Source organism: Suncus etruscus, chromosome 15 (genome assembly GCF_024139225.1).
Source record: "Suncus etruscus isolate mSunEtr1 chromosome 15, mSunEtr1.pri.cur, whole genome shotgun sequence".
NCBI classification, from domain to species: domain Eukaryota; kingdom Metazoa; phylum Chordata; class Mammalia; order Eulipotyphla; family Soricidae; genus Suncus; species Suncus etruscus.
In genome coordinates, this window is record NC_064862.1 from 91,635,094 (window position 1) to 91,658,900 (window position 23,807).

The following is a 23,807-nucleotide window of genomic DNA, read 5'->3' on the forward strand; positions in this document are numbered from 1 at the left end:
ATGGGTTAGGCCCGAGACCGGAATCCGGCCGCGCCCCCCGACAGCCGCCGCGCGCCTCCCGCTCCCCGCGCCGCGCGCCCCGGCGCCCCGGCGCCACCATGTCAGGCGACAAGCTTCTGAGCGAGCTCGGCTACAAGCTGGGCCGCACGATTGGCGAGGGCAGCTACTCCAAGGTGAAGGTGGCCACGTCCAAGAAGTACAAGGGCACCGTGGCCATCAAGGTGGTGGACCGGCGGCGCGCGCCGCCCGACTTCGTCAACAAGTTCCTGCCGCGCGAGCTGTCCATCCTGCGGGGCGTGCGGCACCCGCACATCGTGCACGTCTTCGAGTTCATCGAGGTGTGCAACGGCAAGCTCTACATCGTCATGGAGGCGGCGGCCACCGACCTGCTGCAGGCCGTGCAGCGCAGCGGTCGCATCCCCGGCGGCCAGGCGCGTGACCTGTTCGCGCAGATCGCCGGCGCCGTGCGCTACCTGCACGACCACCACCTGGTGCACCGCGACCTCAAGTGCGAGAACGTGCTGCTGAGCCCCGACGAGCGGCGCGTCAAGCTCACCGACTTCGGCTTCGGCCGCCAGGCGCACGGCTACCCGGACCTGAGCACCACCTACTGCGGCTCGGCCGCCTACGCCTCGCCCGAGGTGCTGCTGGGCATCCCCTACGACCCCAAGAAGTACGACGTGTGGAGCCTGGGGGTGGTGCTCTACGTCATGGTGACCGGCTGCATGCCCTTCGACGACTCGGACATCGCGGGGCTGCCCCGGCGCCAGAAGCGCGGCGTGCTCTACCCCAAGGGCCTGGAGCTGTCGGAGCGCTGCAAGGCCCTCATCGCGGAGCTGCTGCAGTTCAGCCCGTCGGCGCGGCCCTCGGCCGGACAGGTGGCGCGCCACGGCTGGCTGCGGGCCGGGGACTCGGGCTAGGGCCAGGGCCCGGGCTTGGGCCCCGCGCCGTGCTCGCGCTCTCTCCCCGGGGCTCTCCGGGCACGCTTTCCCCTTCCTCTCCGACCCGAACCCTTCCCCGCCCCTCGTCCCATCCCTCTGCACCAGGGAGGGGACCCGACGGGCTTCCCGCGCGGATCCAGCTTCTGCCTCTGCGAGACGACCTGGAGCTGGAGGGCGCGTGCGTGCAGGTCCTGTCCCCAAGGCGGGGAAGAGCGGGGGGTCGCCGCCGCAGCCGCAGCCTGGGACCCCGCAATAAACTCGCTCTTCCTCGCTCACCCACTTCTGCTGCTGACCCCTTTGACAGAGCAGCAGGGAGCTCTCCCCCGTTCTTGTTTGTGTTGGTCTTGAGGGGGAAATCACTCCTCCTGGGGCGTCGGAGACCGAACCCGGGTCTGCTGCGTGCAAAGCACGCGCCCTGCTCAATGTACTGCTTTCCTGATCCCCTATCCCTGGGGGTGGGGGGTCACCGCTGAGACCGATGTGGCGAAGTTGTGCCTGGGTCATGGAGGCTGCTGCTGCGTGGGGCACAACCTCAGAATAGAGGGTAGTGGCAGTGTGTGTGTGGGCTGCATGAACCGTGCTTTTGCAGGTAGAGTGGAACAGGGTGCCCAATGCGGGTACACGGTGCAGGAATCCCGTTGGCGCTGTGAAGAGCTCCTGGAAGACAAAGGGGCCCTATGGCTCAGGACCTCGCAGAGGCCAGGTCGCTCCGCAAGTTGGCGAGTGGGAATGGCCCAGCGCCATAGCATTGGTCAGTGGTGCCAGACTCAGGGGGGAAGATGAACCCCAGGAATAGCAGAGAGGCTGAGGGTCACTGCAAGGCAGGGACAGAGAGGGAGGGAGCGACATGTGGAGTTTGCAAAGGAGGCCCCAGTAGGGAACTTCGGGATAATTCTGCCTGTGGAGCGGTTAATGGGTCCTATGAGGTGCAGGGGATGTCCACCTCAGGAAGCAGCTCCAAATGAAGCCTGGGCATGCCCTACCCTAGGTACACTGCCCTTTCTGGCCCCAAGCGGTCTTGGGGGTTAAATGTCAGCTCTCCCTCTGCACCCTCATTCTCCAAGGAAACAAGCCAGGAGGGGAAGCATCTTACTCTAGTCTGTAGAAAGAGACAACCCTCCCCGCCCCGGAGTTAACACCAAAAAGACACTGCTCCCAGCCTTGTAATGTTGCTGGCTCCCCACATGAAAAAATGGGGACAGAAGCTGGTAAAAAGGCAAGGAAGTCACTGGGAAACACACCCTACACTTCAAGGCTCCCTCCCAGCTGTGTTCAGAACCCCAACCTGAGCCTCTTGTGGACACCCACAGGCCCCTCGGGTACTCCCTGCCCCCATCCCTAATCTTTCCCTCTGCTGGCGGGGACGTATCTCCTGTCCAGAAGAACCTGGAAGCAACTAGTGCCCACGTACCTGGGTACGACTCAGTTCAGAGGGGACAAGCCACTTTGGAGACATAGCACCAGGCAGTGTAGAAGGAAGTTAGCAATACATATGACACTACAACGCTGTCATGTCTAAGAACCCCACCAGGCTGCAGCTGAGACCCAAACAGTACTGAGAAACAACTGTAGAGGTTGCTCAAAGGGCTAGAAAATTTTCTGGTCACACCCAGCAGTAGTCCTTATAAACAAATCACTCCTGATGGGGTGCTGGGGCTTGAACCTGGGCCTGTATCTGCAGCGTGCAGGACGGGCACCTTACCCATTCTTTCCTCCAGCCCATCAGAGCACTTTTTTGGTTTTGGTTTTGGGGCCACACCCGGCGGCGCTCAGGGGTTACTCCTGGCTATCTGCTCAGAAATAGCTCCTGGCAGGCACAGGGGACCATATGGGACACCGGGATTCGAACCAACCACCTTAGATCCTGGATCGGCTGTTTGCAAGGCAAACACCGCTGTGCTCTCTCTCCGGGCCCAGAGCACTTTTTTTGTTTGTGGGAACCCAGCCTGCACACTATATGGTCCCCTGGCACAGAACAATGTGGCCACCCATCTTTTTTATTTCCTAGGCCCTCGATGGCAAACCTATGGCACTCGTGCCAGTGGTGGCACGTGAAGGGGTCGGTAATTAAGATATGTAGTGAAGAGGGAGGCGAGTGTGCCGCTGTCTGCTTTGCACCTGGCAACAGGGCTGGACTGGCCATTGGGAGGACCAGGAATTGTGCGGCAGTTTGGGCACTCGGGCTCAAAATGGTCAGCCATCACTGCTCTAGGCTATAAACAAGAAACAAAAAAGTACACAGCACACTTTGCTCCAAACCATAACGTGCCTTAAACTCCAAGCACCGTCTTTTGCCACAGGCTCACAAGGAACCAACCCGTAACGAATCTGCCATTCAGGCAGGTGCACAGATGCTGAACCAGGCTGTAAGCAAAGGCTAAGTAGGTTCTCACTGATCCCACAGGTCACAGAGAAGCCTGGGGCACATCTAGCGGCATGTCCTGAACCCTGTAGCAGTCTAGGAAGCAGGCCTCACTCCTCTTGGGCCCTCTGCGCCCACCCTGGCACTACAGCTCCCTCAGGACAGTGGCAAGCCAGCGTCCAGCCTGTTTATTGAACTTCTATTCTCGTTTGGTGGCAAACATTTGTTTACATTTATTATCAAAGATTTAGAGTCACAATAAATACAAGTGACAACCCTCCCCCCGAACCCCCCGCAAAAACAAAACAAAAAAAAAAAAACCAAAAAAAAACCCTCCCAGATACCCTGCACTAGTGTAAATGTCCATTACACTTTTGTTAAGCGTTATAAAACTTCTGTCCTTAAAAAAAAGTGAGCCGAGTCCAGGTCCCGGAGAGAAGCGTGCAGAAGTCGGTGTCCAGGGAAAGTCTGTGGGCCCCAGGAACTCAGGTCCTTTCACTTACAACCCTGCTGCTCCCAGGCCACTGGGTCAGCTGTCGGCTTCAGCTTGTCTTCCTGTGATGACAGGCTTCAGACCACATTAACTTGTCGCAGGAGACACAGTACCCCATGGAGTCTGTCCACCTATTCACAACAGCTGCTGCAGACTCGTCTGCAGAAAAAAGGAGGTGCTCCTCCACCCCTACCCCAGCAGCTGGCATTTTGGTTACTGGTTGCCATGAGTTGTATCAGAAACAGCCAGGTGACAGCTGCCACTTGGGGTGAGGTGGGGAGGTCCCACCTTCGCCTCCACTCCTGCCGCCCACTGCTTCTTCCTGGCGCCGAGTCCCTTCACCAGTCACAAAGGGCGAGTTTCAAGCAAGGACCCGAAGATTAAGGCATCTCACGCTCCGGCTGGTCCAGTGGCGAGGTCCGCGGGCTGGCAGCAGTGCCAGGGCAATGGGGCAGAGGCGAGAGGTGGTTCCTGAGCAGGTGAGCAGGCTCCGGGCCCTGCTGTCCGTCCAGCCCAGCCGCGGCACAGGCAGTGGCACCCAGGTCCGAGCAGGGAACAGAGTGAACAGCTCAGGGTAGTACAAGACGGGTGTTTTGTCGCCAGGCACACAGAAAAATTGTGAAGAATAGAAACGTTTGCATATTCTTGATTCTTTTTGGTGTAAAAACACATCCTTCCCACCCCCCACCCCCCGAAGGTCCAGTTCCCTTCTTTGCACCACTGATTACAGTCCCTGGATGCTGGAATGAAAGCACTGCCCATTCCCCTTCCCTGCCCAGACCCACTCCAGCCCTTTCAGGTTCGGGCTTGAAACAAAGATCGATGAGAAACTCATATTCAACACAGCAATAACAAAAATGAGAACATCCTGCAAAACTAGATCTAGCGTGTCAAAAAGGTCGTCTACACAGCGATACGCGCACACCGTGAGGGTTCAATGAGCCTTTATTAGAATGTGGAAGCTGTGGTGGGGGGCGGCTGCCCTGCCGCAGGAGGATTTTTAATTAGCCCCTAACTGCACGAGCAGGAAAACTGGGGCCAGGGTGCAAGGGGCAGGGCCCCTCTCACGGGCATGTGGCCGGCCCCCCACCCACACACGGCGACCCCACGCACACCCTTGTGTGCGCAGCTGCTGCCTTTCCTCACGGAGGCGATCTAAGGAGTGGGAGAAAGCAAAAACAACTCGGAGACCTGATCCTTGGTAAAACGGTTCTGGAGAATCTAAGAGGGTTTTGAAAAAAGAAAAACAAAAACAAAAGCAAAAACAAAAACAAGGAAAGAGGCTGAAGGCGAAGGCCTGCTCAGCTCATAGGGAAGGTTCTAAACTAGATCCCAATCCTGAACCCCTGAAGTTCAGCTGCTGCCCAATCTGGATGCCTCCACAGACCACAAGGCCAGGGTAGCTATGGAGGCTTGTCCATCCCAGGAGGGAAAGAAAAGGGAACTTTAACGAGAGATCACAACAACGAGAAGCGAAGCGACAGCCCAACCCGCTCCACGCCACCTCCTGCCTAGACCCAGGACACACCCGATGGCTGTTGCCTCCTCTCGGTTCCTTGTGGCTTCCAGCATCCCGCATTTCTGCTGCATCTTCTGCGAGGAAGAAGGGGGGCAGGGCACGGCAGGGACCCCCGGTTCTGCAAGATTTACTTTCAATTCCATCATCATGAGGTGATTTTAAACAAAACAAAACAAAACAAAACAAAAAAACAAAAACCAAAGTCTTGCCCCCAAAGACCTCCAGGAAGGCCACGGACAGTCCAGGCCGGGGCCGAGACAGAAAAGCAAACAGAAAACTGCTCGACGGGGGTGGGGGTGGGGGTGGGGCCCAGGGCGCCAGCCTCGCCTGAGCGGGTCACAGTGTCCAGGGGTGGGGTGGGCTGGGGGGAAGCCGGAGCAGAAGCAGCCCCCGAGGTCCGCGTTTCTGCTGGTGTTGGGCTAACTAAAGGCAAAGACAGGAAGAAAGCCCTGGGGAGCCCCCAGGGTCAGTCCTCGTGGCCCCGGGATGTGGCCCAGCCGGAAGCCTGTCCCAGAGCGCAGGGAGCGGGGTTTTCCAGGTGCAGGTGGGAGCCCCGCGAGGTGGCACCAGCCCGTACTACTTCCACGTGGCCGACTGGGGGATGGAGCGAGGCGGGATCATGTCCAGGAGGTACTCCCGCTGGCGGTCCACGGCCGAGGCACTCTTGTGCACCGTCAGGCTGGGGCTCACGAAGGCCAGCGCCCCACCTGCAACACAAGCAGAGAGGCCAGTGGGCATCACAGGCAGCTCGGGGGCTAGAAGCTGCGCTGGCTGAAACTAGTGGGGGGCCCACCTGTGCTTAGGGGTGCCTTCTTCCAGGTGGCACCGCCACTGCCCTTGGCTGTGCCCACGGTTCTCTCGGAATGTCTGCCGGTCCTGCTAACCAGAGTGGTGGCCGAGGCGGCACTCTGCAGTTTCGGGGACTGGCTGAAGGTGTGCAGGACAGCTCGGGGGTTCGCAGCTGAGCCCCGGGACAGCTGGCTGGAGGCCTGAAGCAAGACCAGGTTACAGCTCAGGAGCAGGGAGGGTAGGTGAGATGGGCTGATGGCTCTGGCCCACCTCTCCTCTCCTTTCCTCTCCTCTCCCCACCCGCACGGGTCCCTAGAGTCCAAAATCAGAAGAGCAGCAAGTGACCCAAGCAGGGCAGGAGTGAAGAGGAGCAGACAGACAGCGCAAGGAGCACCAGGGCCGGCCAAGGTGGCCACCTGCGGTTCTGACCTGTAGCACGGCCCCGTTACTCCAGTCGCGGGCCTCTCCTGAGCGGAACGCCAACTTCCGCCGGGGTTTTATGACCTACACAGACGAGGGGTAGGGTGGAAAGGGGGATCAGCACCAGACTTGGACCGACTTAGGTGACCCAGGGAGAGCGGGTGGGTGGGGGGAGGCCAGCAGCAGGGGACCGGGTGCGACTCAGGCATTTCCAACTAATCCCCAACATCATCTGAGGACACCCAATAAGTGCCAAGAATAAAGCATTAGAAAAACATCCCAAAAAAACCCTCCAAAACCCACAACATGATGTACAGCTGGCTCGAGTCTGGAACGTAACTAGAACATTCCTTCCAAACACACCCCTCGCGTCTCATTGTGCCTTTGGGAAGTGTCGCTGAGACAGGCCGTCCTTGCCAGCCCTGCACTGTGGGATGAGTTGTGAGAGCTAAAGAAACTGCAAATTAATGTTTTCCTCGCCTAAGGCTGCCATTAGGTGCAATTTGGACATGCTGGTAATGAGCAGGCGGGCGCCGGCCAAGCGTGGACAGGGGGTCGGCCCGCCTATCCGGGCTCCTAGCCAAAGCTGGGGCTGGCCCCGGGGCCCCGCGCAACTCACCTGCTTCAGCGCGGGGTGCGGGGCGGTGGGCTCGGCCTTGGGCTGCACGGGGGCGCCCTGCTGCAGAAGGCGCTGCTCAATCTCCTGCTCCTGCTGCAGCGCCTTCACGAAGGCAGCCTTGAGGCGGCTGGTGTGCTCCACTTTGAGCGCCCTCTTCTGGCTGGAGGCCATGCAGCTCTCGCACATGATAGCGCCGCTCTTTTCCTCCCGCCAGCGGCAGGTGAAGTCGGTCTTGCACTGGGCGCACATGTAGGGGTCCCGGGCCAGCACCGCTGGGGCCGGCACCCTGCCCGCTGTGGGGTGCGTGGGAGCTGGTCAGAACCAGCCCATGGCCACCCCAGTCCCCCCGAGACTAGCAGAGCCCAGGACGGATGCCAAATCTTGTTTGGTTCTGGGTCACACCCTGGTAGTACTCAGGGGTTACTCCAGGCGGTGCTTGGGGAACTCTACGGGATGCTGAGGATCAAACCCACGTCGGCCAAGCACCAAATAAGTGCCTTCCCCTTCCCTGCTGGTCGAGGGGCCCGAGTGACCCTTACCTTGTGCTTCGAGCAGGTTCTGTACCACCTCCTCCAGCCCCACCAGGTAGATGAACTCGTTGTTGGCAGCACTGGGCAGGAAGCTCATCTCAGGGGCAGGCGGCTTGGGCGGGGGTATCTCCAGCAGTGTCTTCTCCAGCTGCTTCCGCAGGGCTAGCTTGGCGGCTGCCTGGCGACTGGCAGGAGACTCCGCAGACGAGGCCCCGCTGCTGGATGTGGAGTTGGCCTGGGCAGAAGATGGCGTCCCCTTGAGCGACGCTGGGGAGGCCTTTCAGGAGGGAGATGCCCCATCAGGACAGCGATGCCCCCCCCAGGTGACATTCAGGTGCCGTGCCCTGATCTGGGCTTCCTCTCTCCCAGAGGCCCCGGTCCCAGTCACGTACCCACCCTGCTGACTGCAGAGCCCTGATGCCCCCACGCAGGTCTCTGCCACAGCCATCTACTTCATCTGTCTGGGCTGACAGGCCAGTGGGGCGTGGGAAGGCCTCACCTGAGGGATGTTAACCAGCAGGCTGGTGCTGGGGACACTGGCGACCCGGATGAGGCCCTGCTGGATGATCCTCTGTCCCTGAATCTGCACGCTGGGCACAGCTGCTCGAGGCGCCAAGAGCAGCGGAGGCGGCCCTGAGCCTGAGTGTTGCCGGATGCTGTGGATCTGCTGAGGGTGGGGGAGATGAGTCAGTGAGGGGGCTCGGGGAACAGAGGCTCCAGCTGACCACAGGCACTCCACCCTTCTCACCTGGGCCCCCCTTACGAGCGGCGGCATGACCACCTGGGAGCTCGCCTGCACGCCAAGCTTCGAGGCCACTTGCTGCCCACCACGGACCAGGGGCGGCGGGATGACACTGCCTGGCACACGGGCGGAAGTCGTCTGTGGGCGACAGTGGTGGTTAACAAGTACAGAGAAGGAGCTGCAGGAGGTGGCTCAGAGCACTGCATATGAGCTTCCCCACCCTGCCCTGGGCTCCCTTCTCAAGGGTCCAGACACACCTCCCTCAGACTGTTCCTGTTCTGGGCTCTGGCCCGAGTGCTCTGAGGACCATGTGATAAAAGGGCACACCTGGACCAGGGATGTGCTCATCAAATACCCCAGTCCTTGGAGTGCCTTGGAGTGCTCCCCTACTGGAGCACTATACCTGTAGGTGGGCAGCCGTGAGGGTGCTACCTTGCTCACATATGGGCTGAGTACTGCTGGGGGAACTGTCAACTCAAATTGCTGGGCTCGAGACCCTGAGCTTTCTCCATTGTCCCAAAGGTGCTCACAGAGTGTCAGCCTCACAAGGACAGGCCCGACACAAGGACACTGACCTGGAGCGAGGGCTTGCTGGCAGGAATGTTCTGGGCGCCCCGTACGAGAGGGGGAGGGGTGGTCGCGGTGCCCCCCGAGGAGCCTGAGGGCTAAGAGAAAAGACAGGCATGAGGGAGCCAGACCCATGGTGTCCACTTGCTGGCTGTGGGGACTCTGTGGACCTGCTACCCGCCGGGACGTGGGTCCGGGTCCAGGGAGGGAGCCTACAAGTGGAGGTACCCCACCCCTGCGGCCAAGGGGGCAGGAGCAGGACCCCAGGATCCACGTGCAGACCAAGATTCTCAATGCAAAGCGCACCCCAAAGACAGTCGCCCCTCACTTGGACACTTTTTAAGTTGCACGTGCTTAGGTTTGGAGGAAAACCCATCATCAGGACTGGAACCTCAGGCTTCTGCTGCCCACTGCCCTGCCCTGCCTAGCCCCAACATCACACACCTTCTGTGTGGGGGTCTCTTTCTGGATCTGGCTCTGCCGCAGCTTCTTTAGCAGGACAAGTTTGGCCTCTTCGAGCCGTAGCTCCTCCTTCAGCTGCTTGATCATTCTCTCTCGCTCCTCGGGGCTGCTCTTCTGTGGGGGCAGGGGCAAGGGTGAGGGGGTGAGGGAAGCTAGGGACAACCCCCCACCCTGCAGGCCACCCACTCACCAGAAGTGCCTCAGTGCTGGTGTCCATGACCTCCTTAGGCAGCCCATTGACCCGCGGGCTGACTGGCTGCTCGTTGTCTGAGAGCACGATCACATCAGGTGAGGGCGACCTCCTTTCAGGCCTCGCATCACTGTGGAGCATGGACAGGCATGGCCATCAGCCACATGGAAGGACGTGGGTTCCAGCAATGACTGACACAGCAGGCCCTGTCAGTGGGGCCTAGTTCTAGGCCTCCAGCAGCAGGGCCAAGGCTGGGACAGAGGATGGAGTCTTAAGGTTCCACCCCACCAGCCAGACACACACCCTTTGAGACTAGGGGGACCAGCTGCCGCCCCAACACTGCAGAGCGGCAGCAGTAGGGGAGTCTTTTTTTGGAGGGGGTCACAACCAGTAAAGCTCAGAAATCACTCCAGGCTTGGGGGAACTATATAGGACGCTGGGGGATCGAACCGATGTCCCGTCCTAGGCTTAGGGCAGGCAAGGCAGACGTCTCACCGCTTGCGTCACTGCCACCGCTCTGACCCCAAGTGTCTTGGGGGGGGAGGGAAGGGCACACCAGGCAGTGCTCAGGGTTGTTCCTGGTTCTGCATTAAGGAATCACTCTTGTGATGCTTGGGGAACCCCTGGAATTCCAGGAATTGAACCTGGATTGGCTGTATCAAGGCCAGTGCCTTCCCTATTTACTCATATTTCAAGCCCCAGACAGTCTGAATAAGGGACCAGCTGGGTGGCCCCCACACTGCTCAACACCCTCCCCAATTCCCGCATGCTCTACCCACCAACACTTCTCCAACATGCTCACACCCACCGCACCTCAACTGCTGGAGGTTCAGACTGCGGGGAGCTTGGCCTGGCCTGGTCTTCTGCATGGACATGGGACCACGGAGACACCCCCAACTACCCACCTGCCAGGACACACCTATACGAGTTTGCATGCTCAGAGGTACCCCAGGACCGCACACAAGCCAAGGTGTCTCCCCAAGGATCCCAGAGAGCTGCTTTCAGCACCGCACTGAGCGACCGGACACAGTGCCAACTAGGTGGCGCTATGGCCCAGCAAACAGCTCGAAGCTGAGGGAACAGCAGGACCAGGGCAGTGGGGTGGGGGTGGCAACCCCCACAGGATCCTGGAACTGCCTTCCTCTGCAGTGACGCAGGTGCCCAGGGCTGGCCAATGGTCCCTGCTCGCTGCCCAATGTCCGCAGTGACCCGAGATGACCTGTGTGGTCCGTGCAGAGTAGGACACAGGAAGGTGCTGGGCTCAGGCTGCGCCCAGGCCATGCTGAGCAGATGCCCTCCTTTGAGCCCCAATCTGGGCTGGCTGTGGGGTCACACCAACCCAAGGAGCAGGGTCGAACTTCGCCAGGCCCCAGGCCCTGCTCAGGCGGCTGCTGGACGGTGGCCTATGGTATCGGCAAAGTTCCTGATTTCTCTGGCCTGTTGCTCCATACCCCACTTTTAGGAAAGGAAAAAGAAGTTTTCTGGTATCCCCCTGGGAAATCAGGTACCTTTAAGCAGAGAATAGTCACATAGCCCAAACTACTAGACCCTTCTGGCCCCATTAAGTGGGGAAGGGGGGAGAGGGACAGACAGCACCAACTTTGGGAAATGGGTCTAGTGACTGCAGCGAGGCACCCCGTCTCGGGGATTCATCCTTTCTCAGCCAGGACCAGAGCTGCTCGGTCAAGGGATACCTCAAGCAGCCTGAGTGGGGTGGGGTCTGGGGCTCAGGGGGCTGCTGACCCCAGCACACCAGGCCCCATCTGCTCCCGGCAGGGATGACAGCCATCCAAGAAGTGACATCACCTCCCATCAAGGATCACTCAGCAGCCAGCAGAGTGAACTTCCTGTATGCTAATGAGGCCACCAAAAGTCACGTGACAAAGGCATTTCCCTCCCCAGTCACGTGACCCTTCCTGTGCCTTCCACAGCGAAAACCATGGCAACAGCCGGTTCTGACCGGCCTGTGACACACAGCCTTCATTTTGAGGAGTGAGTGAGGTGCTCAGGTGCAGTCAGGAAATGGAGGCGCCCGTGCCAGGCACTTCCTGTGCGGCGGCCCCAGGGACAGGTTGTGTCAGGCGAGGGGACTGCGCTACAGGCCACACCCACATGTGTTTCTGCAAGTCTGGGTGTTCAAGGAGCCCGCTCTGCTCATCCAAGGGCCCTGACTATCCGAGAGACTCGCCAACAGAGTTGGGGTGCAGGCAGGGTGTCCGTGGACTGGACAAGTCCCACCAAGGTGGGAAGTGTGGGCGGCTGGGCCCCAAGCCCCGGGCAGGTCAGGTTGCCACCAGCAGCCGGAGCAAGGTCAGTATTGAGCGGCTGGGCCCAGCAGCACATTAAGGGGACGCAGAGCCCTGACCTTTGGCCTGCCAGGAGGGTCACATGCACCTCGTTCCTGCCCTCCCGCCCGCACGGCCCACAGGGCAGGGTAGACAGAGCAGCCCTGGGGAGCAGAGCACTTGAGCATTTCAGGCCGCACATGCCAAGACCAGTCCAGGGGGATAGATCTGCAGTGAGACCACCCAAGGGGGCGCTAATGGTGCCCCCCCCAGGCCATCTGCAGGCTGGCAGATGCCGCTATTCCTGCACCGGGTCCTTAGAAGTCAATGGTCACTGGCCAACATGCCAACACCTTCCTCCTCCAAAAGTGCGGAAGGTGAGCAAGACCCTGTGCCGAGGGGCCAGGCGGTGGCGCTAGATGTAAGGTGCCTGCCTTTCCTGCGCTAGCCTTGGACGGACTGCAGTTCGATCCCCCGGTGTCCCATATGGTCCCCCAAGCCAGGAGCAACTTCTGAGCGCATAGCCAGGAGTAACCCCTGAGCGTTACCGGGTGTGGCCCAAAAACAAAACAAAAACAAAAACAAGACCCTGTGCCGTCACCACCCTAGGAAACCATTCATTCATTCATGAAACCATTCATTCATTTATTTCTTAGAATGAAAGGAGCAAAGCAGACACCCTCCATTCTCATTGAACTTGTACCTCCTCATAGGCCACACAGAGGGGGCACAAGGTGGGGTCTCCACAGACGGGCAAGTTCCGATTGGAGGCACCCCATACCCAGAGAGGTGAACGAACTACCTGTGGACATCAAAGACCAACCCCACCTGCCAGGGGTTCCCACCAACCAGCCTGGAACTGACCCAGAAGCCATAGTGCCCATGCCCTCAGGCTCTCTCGGGGGCCACTCTCTGACCGAGTGGGTGCCCTCTGCCACAGCTGGACACGGGAGCTGCTGGCCTGTCGCCAGTCAGCTTGGCCCCGGCGATGCCAGGGAGCAGGGCGGGTCAGGATCAGCAGCTGAGGGACGGAATTCTTCCAGGGACCCTTCAAAAAAGGGCTGCCACAGGGGATTCCCGGGAGGAGCGGCAGATGTGGGAGGTGAACAGAGACCAGCGTCTGTCCATGCAGTCTCATTTGCCACCAAGCAGCACTGCTGGGCAAGTGGCATAGGTTCCTGCTCTTGGCCACAGGGTCCAGGACAACTACCCCCAAAGGAACGAGGTGACCTGCGACAGGGAGCAGCGGCCACCTGGCCAGGAGGTCTTGGCCCTACTGTGACTATGATTGGAGTACCGGACCCATGGGGGTGGGGGGGTACATGCCAGAACACACGGGCCCAGCGGCTGCTTCTAAAACCCCTGCAGTGGGTCAAAGGGCACCGGATACGCACTGGACCATGCAGTAGGGCCTACAACAGGCACACGACTTGCAGGAACCAGCATGGCTGTGGACCTGGATACAGCTCTAGGTCCCCCATAAGTGCCAAGGAGTCTGGCCACAAAACACCAGGCAACCCACCCCAGTTCGTACCCACAGCCCCCAACTGGGGTCCCAATGGTCCTGATGGGCTGGGCTGGGAAGAGCAGCGACCACGTCACAGCCTTAGGGCCCCCATGACCCACCATGGAAAGGCAGTACAGGGGAGCAGAGCAACCTTTGCAACTCTTGTGCAAAACACACCCAACCTCCTTTTTTTTTTGGTTTTTCGACCACACCCGTTTGAAACTCAGGGGTTACTACTGGCTAAGCGCTCAGAAATTGCCCCTGGCTTGAGGGGACCATATGGGGCACCGGGGGAAAACCGCAGTCCTGATCCTTGGCTAGCGCTTGCAAGGCAGACACTTTACCTCTAGCACCACCTCGCCGGCCCCAACCTCCAATTTCTAATGGAAAGGCACCACCAAAGTGAGGGATTTCACTGCGCCTCTTCCCAGAGGAGGCTGGCAGGGCACAGAACAGTAACCAGGACACATGAGAGGAAAAACTATTCCCGAGGCTAAAACTAACATATGCCTGCCCTCAGGAGCTGGACACTCACTCACTCATTCACGTGCTGGGCCCCAGCATCAAATCACAGAACTCCACCTAACCAGCCAACTCACTAGGTTTTTTGTTGTTGTTGTTGTTGTTGTTTTGGTTTTGGGTCACACCCGGCAGCACTCAGGGATTGCTCCTGGCTCTACGCTCAGAAATCTTGGGCACAGGGGCCCATGTGGAATGCCGGGAATCGAACCACCGTCCTTCTGCATGGAAGGCAAACACCTTACCTCCATGCTATCTCACTGGCCCCAACTCACCAGGTTTTAAGGGGTGGAGAGGGCACAGGGGAAAGAACACTGGTCTGACAAGAGACAGACCCAGGTTTGACCCCTGGCACCACACAGGGCGTCCCAGCAGAGTCACTAGTTTTGGAGACAACAATGTCCTTCTGAAAAGCCAGACCCAGAGCTATGGAGCAGACACATAGTAGTGTCTTTGGAACAGGCGCTTGGGGCACCAGCCTGGCAGCCCCTTTCTTTCTTCTTTTTTTTTTTTTGGTTTTTGGGCCACACCCAGCAATGCTCAGGGGTTACTCCTGGCTGTCTGCTCAGAAATAGCTCCTGGCGGGGCCGGGTAGGTGGCGCTGGAGGTAAGGTGTCTGCCTTGCAAGCGCTAGCCAAGGAAGAACCGCGGTTCGATCCCCCGGCGTCCCATATGGTCCCCCCAAGCCAGGGGCGATTTCTGAGCACATAGCCAGGAGTAACCCCTGAGCGTCAAACGGGTGTGGCCCAAAAAAACCAAAAACCAAAAAAAAAAAAAAAAAAAAGAAATAGCTCCTGGCAGGCATGGGGGACCATATGGGACACCGGGATTCGAATCAACCACCTTAGGTCCTGGATCAGCTGCTTGCAAGGCAAACGCCGCTGTGTTATCTCTCCGGGCCCTGGCAGCCCCTTTCTTGGGGAAGAAAGAACCCCATAATCTACCGCCACCCACCCCAAAGGCTGGAGGGGAGGGGGCCCTGTCACCCTGCTGCAGCCCTCGTGCCCCAACTCGCTCCAGGACAACATTCCAGCAGACAGCTGGTGGGCTGGAGAGCAGCTGCGTGGGGGGCCCTGGGAAGGGGTTGGGGGCCCAGCCTGGACAGGATATCCCCAGGCGACAGTCACAGCAGGCCAGTCCTACTGACCTCTCTGGAGATGTGTCAGCTAAAGACTCTTCAAACAACTGAGGGAGCAGAGAACGGGCCTGCAGCCCCTCAGGACTGGGCAGAGGGAGGGATGGGGCCAAAGCCCAGCAACTAGCCCCGAGGATGGTAGTCAGCGCCAGTGGGAAGCTGGGCACTTTGCCACCTGCCACATCTCAGGGAGTCTAGCTACCCCCACACTCGGGCAATTCAAGTGCACTCGTGCTGTTTTATGCTCCCAAATGCAATCCGGGGAGGCGAGGCAGATGCCCAGGCCAGCAGGGACAGGCAGGCCAGTAGGCTGCTCTCTGAAGCAAAGGCCAGGAAACGAAGAAGAGAAAACAGGTGGCCTGACTGCCCTGGACCCCCTTCACTGTGGACCAACAACCCTGCACCTTGGCCCCTGGGAGGCAGCTGTGGGACCCAGAGTAGGATGGCAGCCCCACCCAGACCATCCACTATGCTTTTGGTACCGCAGGGGCTTAAGTCGGGACTTATAGTGGACATATGTAGTGGGGAGAGATTTAAACCTGTCCCTTAGGGGAGGACAGGGTCAGTGGGGCTCAGTTCCCCAGTGCTCTTGGCCTTTTCCCTTCCTGTCACCATGGGCGACCCACCTGCTCCTCCCCACATGCCAAGGAAGGACTGAAGGATGGGTCTACATCTGTCACCAGCCATTATGTGCCTGGCCTCCCTCCCTCTCCTTCCTATCCTGAGATCAAGTGATTCCAGTGGACATTCTGGTGCCAGGAATGGGGGGGGGGGGGGCAGGGGGACTCATACCTGCAGGGCAGTGCTGACGTCACTTTAAAGCTAACTCCTTAACAGTGGCTCTGGCGATTACAATAAGCACCTTAACTTCTCACAGCCTGCTGGAGGGGAACACTGACTAGAAACCCTCCCCCCTTCCTCCTCTTCACACGGTCAGGCTCTGAGCACTGAAGCGCAGCTTGTCGCCTCTGCCCAGGTGTCACGTTCTGCCTCCACAGTGAGAAACATCTTTGAGATGGTGAAGCTGGAGCTACGATGTGGGTCAGTCAGACCCAGCTCAAGTGTGAGCCCGTGGGCATGTTAGTAAGGAAGAGGCACCTTTTTTTTGGTTTTTGGGGTCACACCTGTTTGATGCTCAGGGGTTACTCTGGCTAAGTGCTCAGAAATCGCACCTGGCTTGGGGGGACCATATGGGAGCCGGGGAATCGAACCGTGGTCCTTCCTTGGCTAGTGCTTGCAAGGCAGAGAGATACCTTACCTCTAGCAGGGATCTCAAACTCACGGCCCGTGGGCCGCAAATGGCCCTCCGTACAACATTTTGTGGCCCTGTCCTAAAGAAATCTTTTTTTGTTTTGTTTTAGTTGTTTGGGTCACACCCCCCAATGTTCAAGGCTTACTAATGACTTTGCACTCAAGGATCACCCCAACTTTGCCTCCTGCGGTCCCAGGTAAATTGAGTTTGAGACCCCTGCTAGCGCCACCTCACCAACCCCACGAGAGGCACCTTTAGGACGAGCCACACACGCTCCCTCTCCCTCTTCCTTCTCCTCCCGTCTTCCTGCAGGAACCACCTTCCTCAAGTCGCTGGTAGTACTGAGAAGACTGGGCTGGGCTGTTTCTACTCCTAGTTTCCCGTGGCGGGTCAGGGAAGCGACTGTTCAGGGCCTGATGGGCCTTGTGCATCTGCCAAGGTTCCGGTGCTGGGAGGTCAGTGGCCACAGGCCTGTCTCCCGACCCCATACAGGAACCTAACGCTGCTGCTGGGGTGGTTTCTCCTGTGCGTGTCTCCAATAGGCCTCATGGTGTCCCTGGTATCCTGGGTGTGCTGCAGAGTGCCTCTGGTAACCCTGCAGAGCAGCTGCTGGGCTTGAGAGCCACGGGACTGAGCCAGACATCACCCCAAGCAGGCAGGTGGGCGTGGGAGACCAAACCACAGCCACTTTCGCTATTCCCATCCCTGGGCACAAGCTCCGAATTTCACGTCTCTATGCCAAAACGGGGACCGGGAATTGATTTTGTCTTGCATTAGTACGGTACTGGGTGGCAGTCACGACAGCACCTCCTCTTTGGGCTCAACGTGAAGCTGCCCGCCAGAGTGTTTCTTTTGCAAATAAAGCAGACATTGTGGAAGACTGAGTCAGGAGATGCCAACCTAGTAGCCGAGGAAACCAGTGAGGGTTCCAGCTCACCTGCATGATAGCCCGGCAGTCTCAGGCCGGCAGACACTCCAGGAAAAAGCATACTGGGTCCAAAGGCGAGAGGAGGGAGAAGAGTGGAGAGATAGGGAGGAAGGGAGGGAGAGAGGAGGGGAGAGGGAGTGAGACAAGCTAAGCTCAGGTTCCTAATAAGCAAGAGGCCTGGGCTGCATGTCCCTGCACCCATGTCCCCTGAGATGGAGGCAGGAGCAGGGCAGGGCGGCCGTCTCCTAGAAACACCAGCAACGCCGCTGTCTCCAACACCCCAGCTGGGCCCAAGAGCTGACAAGAGAAGGAGCCCCAACAACCCCAGCAGCAGCACCCCACATGGCAGCGTCCAACCCAGCAGGCATCGTGATGGCATTACTTCTGCGGGGCTCAGAACCCAGGAGTGCTTCCCCCACCTAGGGACAGAGATTCTTGCATGCTGTCCCTTCAGCCTCATCAGACTAGGGATTTGCAGCCTCGACACGCCAGAGCTCTGGGGGCCATCGAGACTCCTTCTCCAGGGAGGCAGAGGGATAGGGCAGCCAAGGGTGCTGGGCTGGGCCTGGTCGCCCAGGCCCTTCTGCAGACCCAGCGCACCTCCAGTGCCCACGACAACACAGCCCAATCCCCTCACACCCGCACCCCACTCACCCACTGGAGGTGCGCATGTCCACGGGCTCCTCGTCCACCTGCCCTTCGCCTCGACCCTCGGCCATGCCGGCTGCGGGGCCTGCTCCTGGCTCAGGCGTTGGTCGCGTGTCACCCTCAGTGCTCCCGTCAGCAGCTGGTGGGCCTCGCTCCATCCTCGCCCTCTTGCTGTCCACCTCGCTGTCGGCTGGGCCCCAATCCATCGGGCGCTTCTGACTCCGGGTGCGGCATACCTCTTCGGTCATTCTGAACTTGGGGGACAAAATGTAGCTGTCACGTTTAGGTCCTCGGCCACCAGTGCCCTGTCCCCTGGCCATGTGGTAGTGACTGGCGGAGGGTGCCATGTCCTAGGGCATTTTCTTTCTGCCCTGGGAGGATGGGCAGGAGCAAAGCCTTTGGGAGACCTCATGGGGAACCCATGGGACTTGGGCTGGGGGCTCCAAGCTGCAGACCCCAAGGCAAATAGGTATGCCTGGAGCTGAAGCCCTACCTCGGACACCCTGGGTCTAGGAGCATAGTTGGGTGGGCCCAGACCTGCCCAGGGCTGAGCCCCTCGCAATGCCCCAAGTGAGGGGCCACCTCACCTCAGGGGCGTGGGGTGTGAGGTGCCATGGAGCCCTCGGGCAGCAGCCAGGTGAGTAGGGGGCTGAGGCGCCCACACCCTCTACCTGCAGCACACACATATCTCGATTTAAAGAAGAAAGGAAAGAAGGAAAAAAAAACAGCTGAGTCAGTTTTTGATCCCATGACATCACTGGGCTCCACATGACCCTTCCCAGGATGCAGTCGCAGAGACAAAGCACTTTCCAGAAAACCAGTCTGAACCGGTTCCAGACAACAAGCTGAAGTGTTGTTAACCCTCACAGAGACAGAAGGGACAGCAGGGATGTCTGTCTGCGGGAGGCAGGCCTGGCATTCCACAGCAGGCGCAGGGACAGAGCCTGCTCTTAAAGGGACCTCAGCGTCCCACGGCAGGATGCAGGGCCAGTGGGGCTGATAGTCTCTCGGGGACACAGTGGACTCCGAGCAGGATGGACTGGGGGAGCTGGTCCCTAGGTCAGAAGAGCCAAGTCGGCGGGAGCAGGAGCCCAGAAGGGTCTGACCTGATCTGGCTGCCTCAGTTTCTTCACAAGAGACCGGCCTTCTGAGGAGGTCACCTGCGAGGAAGCCAGGTCCCCTCAGCGGGCAGCATCTCCACAGTCCTCAAAGGAGCTAAATGCAAGCTGCCCCCATCTCCTGGGCCCCATCAGGAGGGCTGGGGGGATACAGTTTGCAAACATAGACACCAGCAGTTTTGCAGCTCCTGGGGCTAGACCTGGGAGCACCATGGCTAGCATTTGCAGGGAGTCAGGGTCCTAAAGGCAATTTCCCCAGGGGAGGAGTCCAGGCATGGGAGCCTCCCGACAACAGTGCTGTGCCCCCTAATGGAGAGCTCATTTGAACCCAGGCCAGAGACCATCCCCCACTGCACAGATCAGGACCTGACCATGTGGTCACAAGGAGCCAGAGCAGAGCTTCAGGAGGGGACACCCACCCCCAACCCCCAGATCCTGGCATGCGCCACGTGGGGCACAGGGCAGCACCCTCTCGGCCCTGGCTGGAGCTGTGCCAACCCCAGCCTGGAAACCGGGCCAGCCCGGACACACTGTCAACCCTGTGCTTGCTGGAAGGCGGCTGCTGTGCTGTGGGGCCCCTCCCCCCGATGAAAGACAAGCACAGCTGGAGGAGCCGCTGGGGGGGGGGGGGAAGCAGAGGCCTGGAGAACCGCCCAGACTCCTGGAGGGCAATGGCTGGTGCGGGCAAAGCCAGCTACCCGCAGGCAGCAAAGAGCTGCTATGAGGATCTGGTTCTGCAGAAACACGCAGAGGGAACAGACACCGGCCGTGGAGGGGACAAGGCTGGGACACTGGTGGCCTCGGCTTCCCTCACCACCCAAACACAACCAACAGCCCAGGACAGATGCCAGCAAGGCTTGCTGGGTGGCACTCAAGGCGACCCTGAGCCGCAGAAGCGCTGCGCAAACACTCCAAGGCCCCAGCCAGGGACACCCACGCGGGGAGGCAGGAAGTGCCACCAGTGTGCCAAGTGCACCAAGTGCGGGTGACACCCACGCGCCTCACCAGGAAGTGCCACCACCATGGCTCTAGCTGCAGGTGACACTCCTGCCATGTCCCAGAGGAGGCGTGACAGGAGCAGAGTGCTGCAGCGTGGCACATACTGAGGGGCGGGAACACAGTGATGGACAGAGGGACTGGACAGCTGCTGCTGAGACGGCACCCCGGAAATCACAGGTGAAAGGCTATACTGAGCAAAGTGACCGTGAAGAAGCCACTGGCCCATGGGATGCGACCCACGGGATGGGAAGGGAAGGTGCTGAGTTGGCACTGCCAGGGACATGAGGCGCCTGCACCTCAAGGAATGGAGCCTAGTGGGGACAGCTCAGCCCACAAAGGGTTCCAGTGCAGCCTTCTTACCATCTGGTGCCCACAGGGTGTCAGAACGAAAGTGTGGCCTCAGAGGACTGCCCACCTGGAGCAGCCGCAGGCGGGAGGAGGTGATTTTGGCCCAGTACCAGGAAAGGCCAAGAAAGGCTGGAGAGCCAGGTGGGCAGCAACCCAACCAGACTTGGTGTATGCAGCACGCCCCCAATTCTGCCATAAACTAGATCGTAAGGCAGGTTCCTCCGTGATCATGTGATACTCTCCAAGGGGCCCACAGTATGGACTGGTCCACCAGGACCCAGCAACCCAAACCTAGGAGCCTCTTAGGAAGCCGTGCTAGGCTCCCTCCAACCACCACTTTTCCAAGCAGGTGGTCCCCTCACAACCCTCCTCAAGAGCTTCTATTCCTCCAAGCAGACCAGTGGACAAGAAGGGAGGGGACACTCACTGCTCCCCCATCCCACGCCAGCGCTAGACAACTAGAATGCTCCCTGTGAGCTCCCAGGAAGTTCCAGGTGCCTACTGAACGGATGGGGGGGGGGGGCTGCCACCCAAGGGATTGGGGCTTATCCTCGGTCAGCCACATGTAGGGCTGACCCTCACCCACTGTGCTCACTCCAGCACCCCCACATCCATATCGCCGAGGGTGACTATGGCGTCATCTCCACACCTGCTGGTATTGGAGCGGAGGGGAAGCAAACCGCCCCCGGGGGTCACGACCCCAGCCACACGGGGCAGCAGGCACCCAGCTTTAGCCCTGCTTAGCCAGCTGCACATCTCTGACCTCCAGTACCTTGTAACAACCGAAAACGTGGGTTCAGTCCCCAGTACTAAACACTAAGTACAATGCCAGGCAGAGGGTCCAGGGGGTCCAGCATGTGCAGCTGACCCCGTTCCATTCCCTGGCACCACCCAGCTGTCCAGGTATTGTCATGAGGAGCCATGAGGACCCAGGCGGCACCCTCAGGCACAGCTGGCAGAACACGGTCCAGAGAAGCAGCGGGCCAAGGCCCACCCACCGACATTAATTCATCAAAAATTAAAGCCAAGTGCACAAGTTCAATCAGAAGACACTTTTCTCAGCACCCATGTTTCTGTGAGATTGTTCCAGAAACCTTATCCTAACAACAAGATGGCTGCACCAGGCAAACTCCAAAAGCCAAGGGCCAGACCACCACTGACCCAGCCCTCCCAGAGGACTCATCCTGCTGAGACAGGCAGGTGAGGACATTCAGGGACAGGGAGGGTCTGGGAAGCCCATGTGGACAGCCCAGCATGCAATCCTGACCAGCCCCCAGATACATGCACCGGCCATGTCAGGGGCTCCCTCCACATCCCCACTCCACCCCACCCATACACTCACCTGGCTTCTGGGCATGGGGCACTGGTCCTACCAGCCGGCCATGGCTGCGGCTACGTCAAAAGGCAACTCGCGGCCAAGTGCTGGCCAACCTGAGGGCAGGACAGAGGAAGAAGCCCTGAGTTCCACGGCAGTTTCACACTCTCCACCACAGGGACATGCTGAAGGAGCTTCAATCCTTTGCCAACCATAGCCAACCTTGAGCCCAAACTGCACTTTCCATGGCGCACATGGCAACAGGCACAGGGCAGACACCCAGTACTAGTACTGGCACAACTCGAGTCCTCGGCACGATGCTCACACACACTGAGTCTCAGGCTGTCCCAGCTAGTCATGGAGACACATTAGCCATCCACATTCGCCCTGCCGTGGGTGCCTGCCCTCTCCAGGTGTGGACCCTCCCAGACCCCAGGGCGGAGAAGTGGAGGTGCCACATGTGGACAGAAGGGGCTCCTGGTTTACATTCCAGCAGGGAAACGAAGGCCTAGTCAGGACTCCCTTGGGCTCAGAGCACTCGTGACCCCGGCTTTCCTCCCCTGTGACACTGACGCCCATGTGAGAAACCAGCCCTGTGATGACCTGTGCTAACCCAAGGTGGCCGGTAGCACCTCTCGTCACTCTGGCCCCACATGACTGCCAGGAGTCTCTGCGGCCCAGCCTTTATTTTTAAACTGGGCAACCTGTAATTCGCAGATCACGGAAGGTGAGAAACACCCCCACAGGGGAACTTGCAAACTAAGTGAAGTTCTGAACACTCTGAAAACCTTCTGGGTGCAGGGGACCGAGGGGCACAAGTGTCCTGCCACCCTATGCTGCAGCACCCCCTCCACGCCCAACTCCTAGGAGGGTCCCTCCAGCCCAGTGGTCCTCAAACTATGGTCCGTGGGCCACATATTGTATTTGTATCTGTTTTGTCTCTTCATTGCAAAATAAGATATATGTAGTGTGCATAAGAATTCGTTCATAAGTTTTGTTTTTACTATAGTCAGACCCTCCAATGATCTGAGGGACAGTGAACTGGCCCCCTGTTTAAAAAGTTTGAGGACCCCTGCTCCAGTCTGTTTGCAACCCACAGGGCTGTATACCACAGAGCAGGCACTTCAAGGCCAGGCCTGGGCAGGTCCCTTCACCTGCTCACTTGGGGTCAGGGTCGACATTCAGAAATCAGCAGTTACCACAGCTGGCAAGGCTTCAGCCAACTCAGGAAAGACTCAGTTACCACAGCTGGCAAGGCTTCAGCCAACTCAGGAAAGACTCATCCAAAGAGCGAGCTTAAGGGACACACTGGAAGATAAAGCTGGTTCAGAAACCAGAAGCCAAGGGACCAGAAGAAGAGCACAGTGGGGAGGGCGACTGCCTTGCACGTGGCCAACCTGGGTTTAATCCCTGGCATCCCACAGTGTTCCCTGAGCCTGCCAGGAGTGATTCCTGAGCACAGAGCCAGGACTAACCCTTGAGCACCACTGGGTGTGGCCCAAAAGAAGAAGAAAAAAATTTGAGCCAGGCCAGGATTCCGGAACCCAGATCCCAGGCATGCTGCAGGGTCCCCAGAGCCTAGCAGGATTGATCCTTGAGTGCAGAGCCAGGAGTAACTCCTGAGCGTCGCTAGGTGTGGCCCCAAAACAAACAAAATAAATTATGAGGGACAGTAATGCAGCTGGTGGGCAAGAAAGACAAGCCTTCATGCATGAGCTCTGGGTGCAGCCTCAGACACCATAAAAAACCTAAAGTGGTAAAGCATCTGCCTTGCAAGCGCTAACCTAGGATGGATCGCAGTGTGTCCCATATGGTCCCCCAAGCCATTGGAGCAATTCCTGAGCACATAGCTAGGAGTGACCTCTGAGCATCACTGGGTGTGCACACACACACACACACACACACCCAGAAAAGAAAAAATAACCCTAGAAACACAAGGCTGAAGCCAAAGGGATAGCAGGGAGAACATTTGCCTTCCACTCTCTCAACCAAGATTCAATCCCCAGCCCTGAGCACTGGAGTGTGACCCAGTAACGAAAGAAACAGGAGGAGGGCAGCACACCGGAACAGGACGGGGCACTCGCCCCAACCCTGTGAGATGGTGGAGTAGCAGGAACAC

General features: G+C 59.0%; 2 protein-coding genes across 10 annotated transcripts in view; one reads left to right on the top strand and one right to left on the bottom strand.

The window, feature by feature from the left end:
• The first annotated feature begins 17 nt into the window (after positions 1-17).
• TSSK6 (testis specific serine kinase 6) lies at positions 18-920 on the top strand. Its single transcript, XM_049788499.1, has one exon. The coding sequence runs from the start codon at positions 99-101 to the stop codon at positions 918-920; it is 822 nt and encodes a 273-aa protein (XP_049644456.1). The 5' UTR covers positions 18-98.
• A 3,803-nt stretch (positions 921-4,723) lies between these two features.
• GATAD2A (GATA zinc finger domain containing 2A) overlaps positions 4,724-23,807 on the bottom strand; it is a 42,142-nt gene continuing 23,058 nt past the window's right edge. For 2 of the 9 annotated variants that reach the window (XM_049788481.1, XM_049788482.1), the window contains exons 2-13: positions 21,716-21,804; positions 17,915-18,162; positions 9,635-9,764; positions 9,427-9,558; positions 8,991-9,080; positions 8,422-8,553; positions 8,173-8,340; positions 7,683-7,950; positions 7,144-7,436; positions 6,534-6,608; positions 6,109-6,304; positions 4,724-6,022 (exon numbers count right to left, since the gene is read on the bottom strand). In XM_049788481.1, coding sequence (XP_049644438.1) covers positions 5,892-6,022; positions 6,109-6,304; positions 6,534-6,608; positions 7,144-7,436; positions 7,683-7,950; positions 8,173-8,340; positions 8,422-8,553; positions 8,991-9,080; positions 9,427-9,558; positions 9,635-9,764; positions 17,915-18,162; positions 21,716-21,730 — 1,878 coding nt within the window. In that variant the 5' untranslated portion in view covers positions 21,731-21,804 and the 3' untranslated portion in view covers positions 4,724-5,891. Of the gene's footprint in view, positions 6,023-6,108; positions 6,305-6,533; positions 6,609-7,143; positions 7,437-7,682; positions 7,951-8,172; positions 8,341-8,421; positions 8,554-8,990; positions 9,081-9,426; positions 9,559-9,634; positions 9,765-17,914; positions 18,163-18,495; positions 18,714-20,385; positions 20,511-21,715; positions 21,857-23,807 lie in introns of those variants that run through there. The other 7 variants (XM_049788483.1, XM_049788485.1, XM_049788484.1 and 4 more) reach the window with 7 other exon arrangements.

Excerpts from the sequence above, each read along its gene's own strand:
- TSSK6 (XM_049788499.1), top strand. The coding sequence starts at position 99 with ATGTCAGGCGACAAGCTTCTGAGCGAGCTCGGCTACAAGCTGGGCCGC.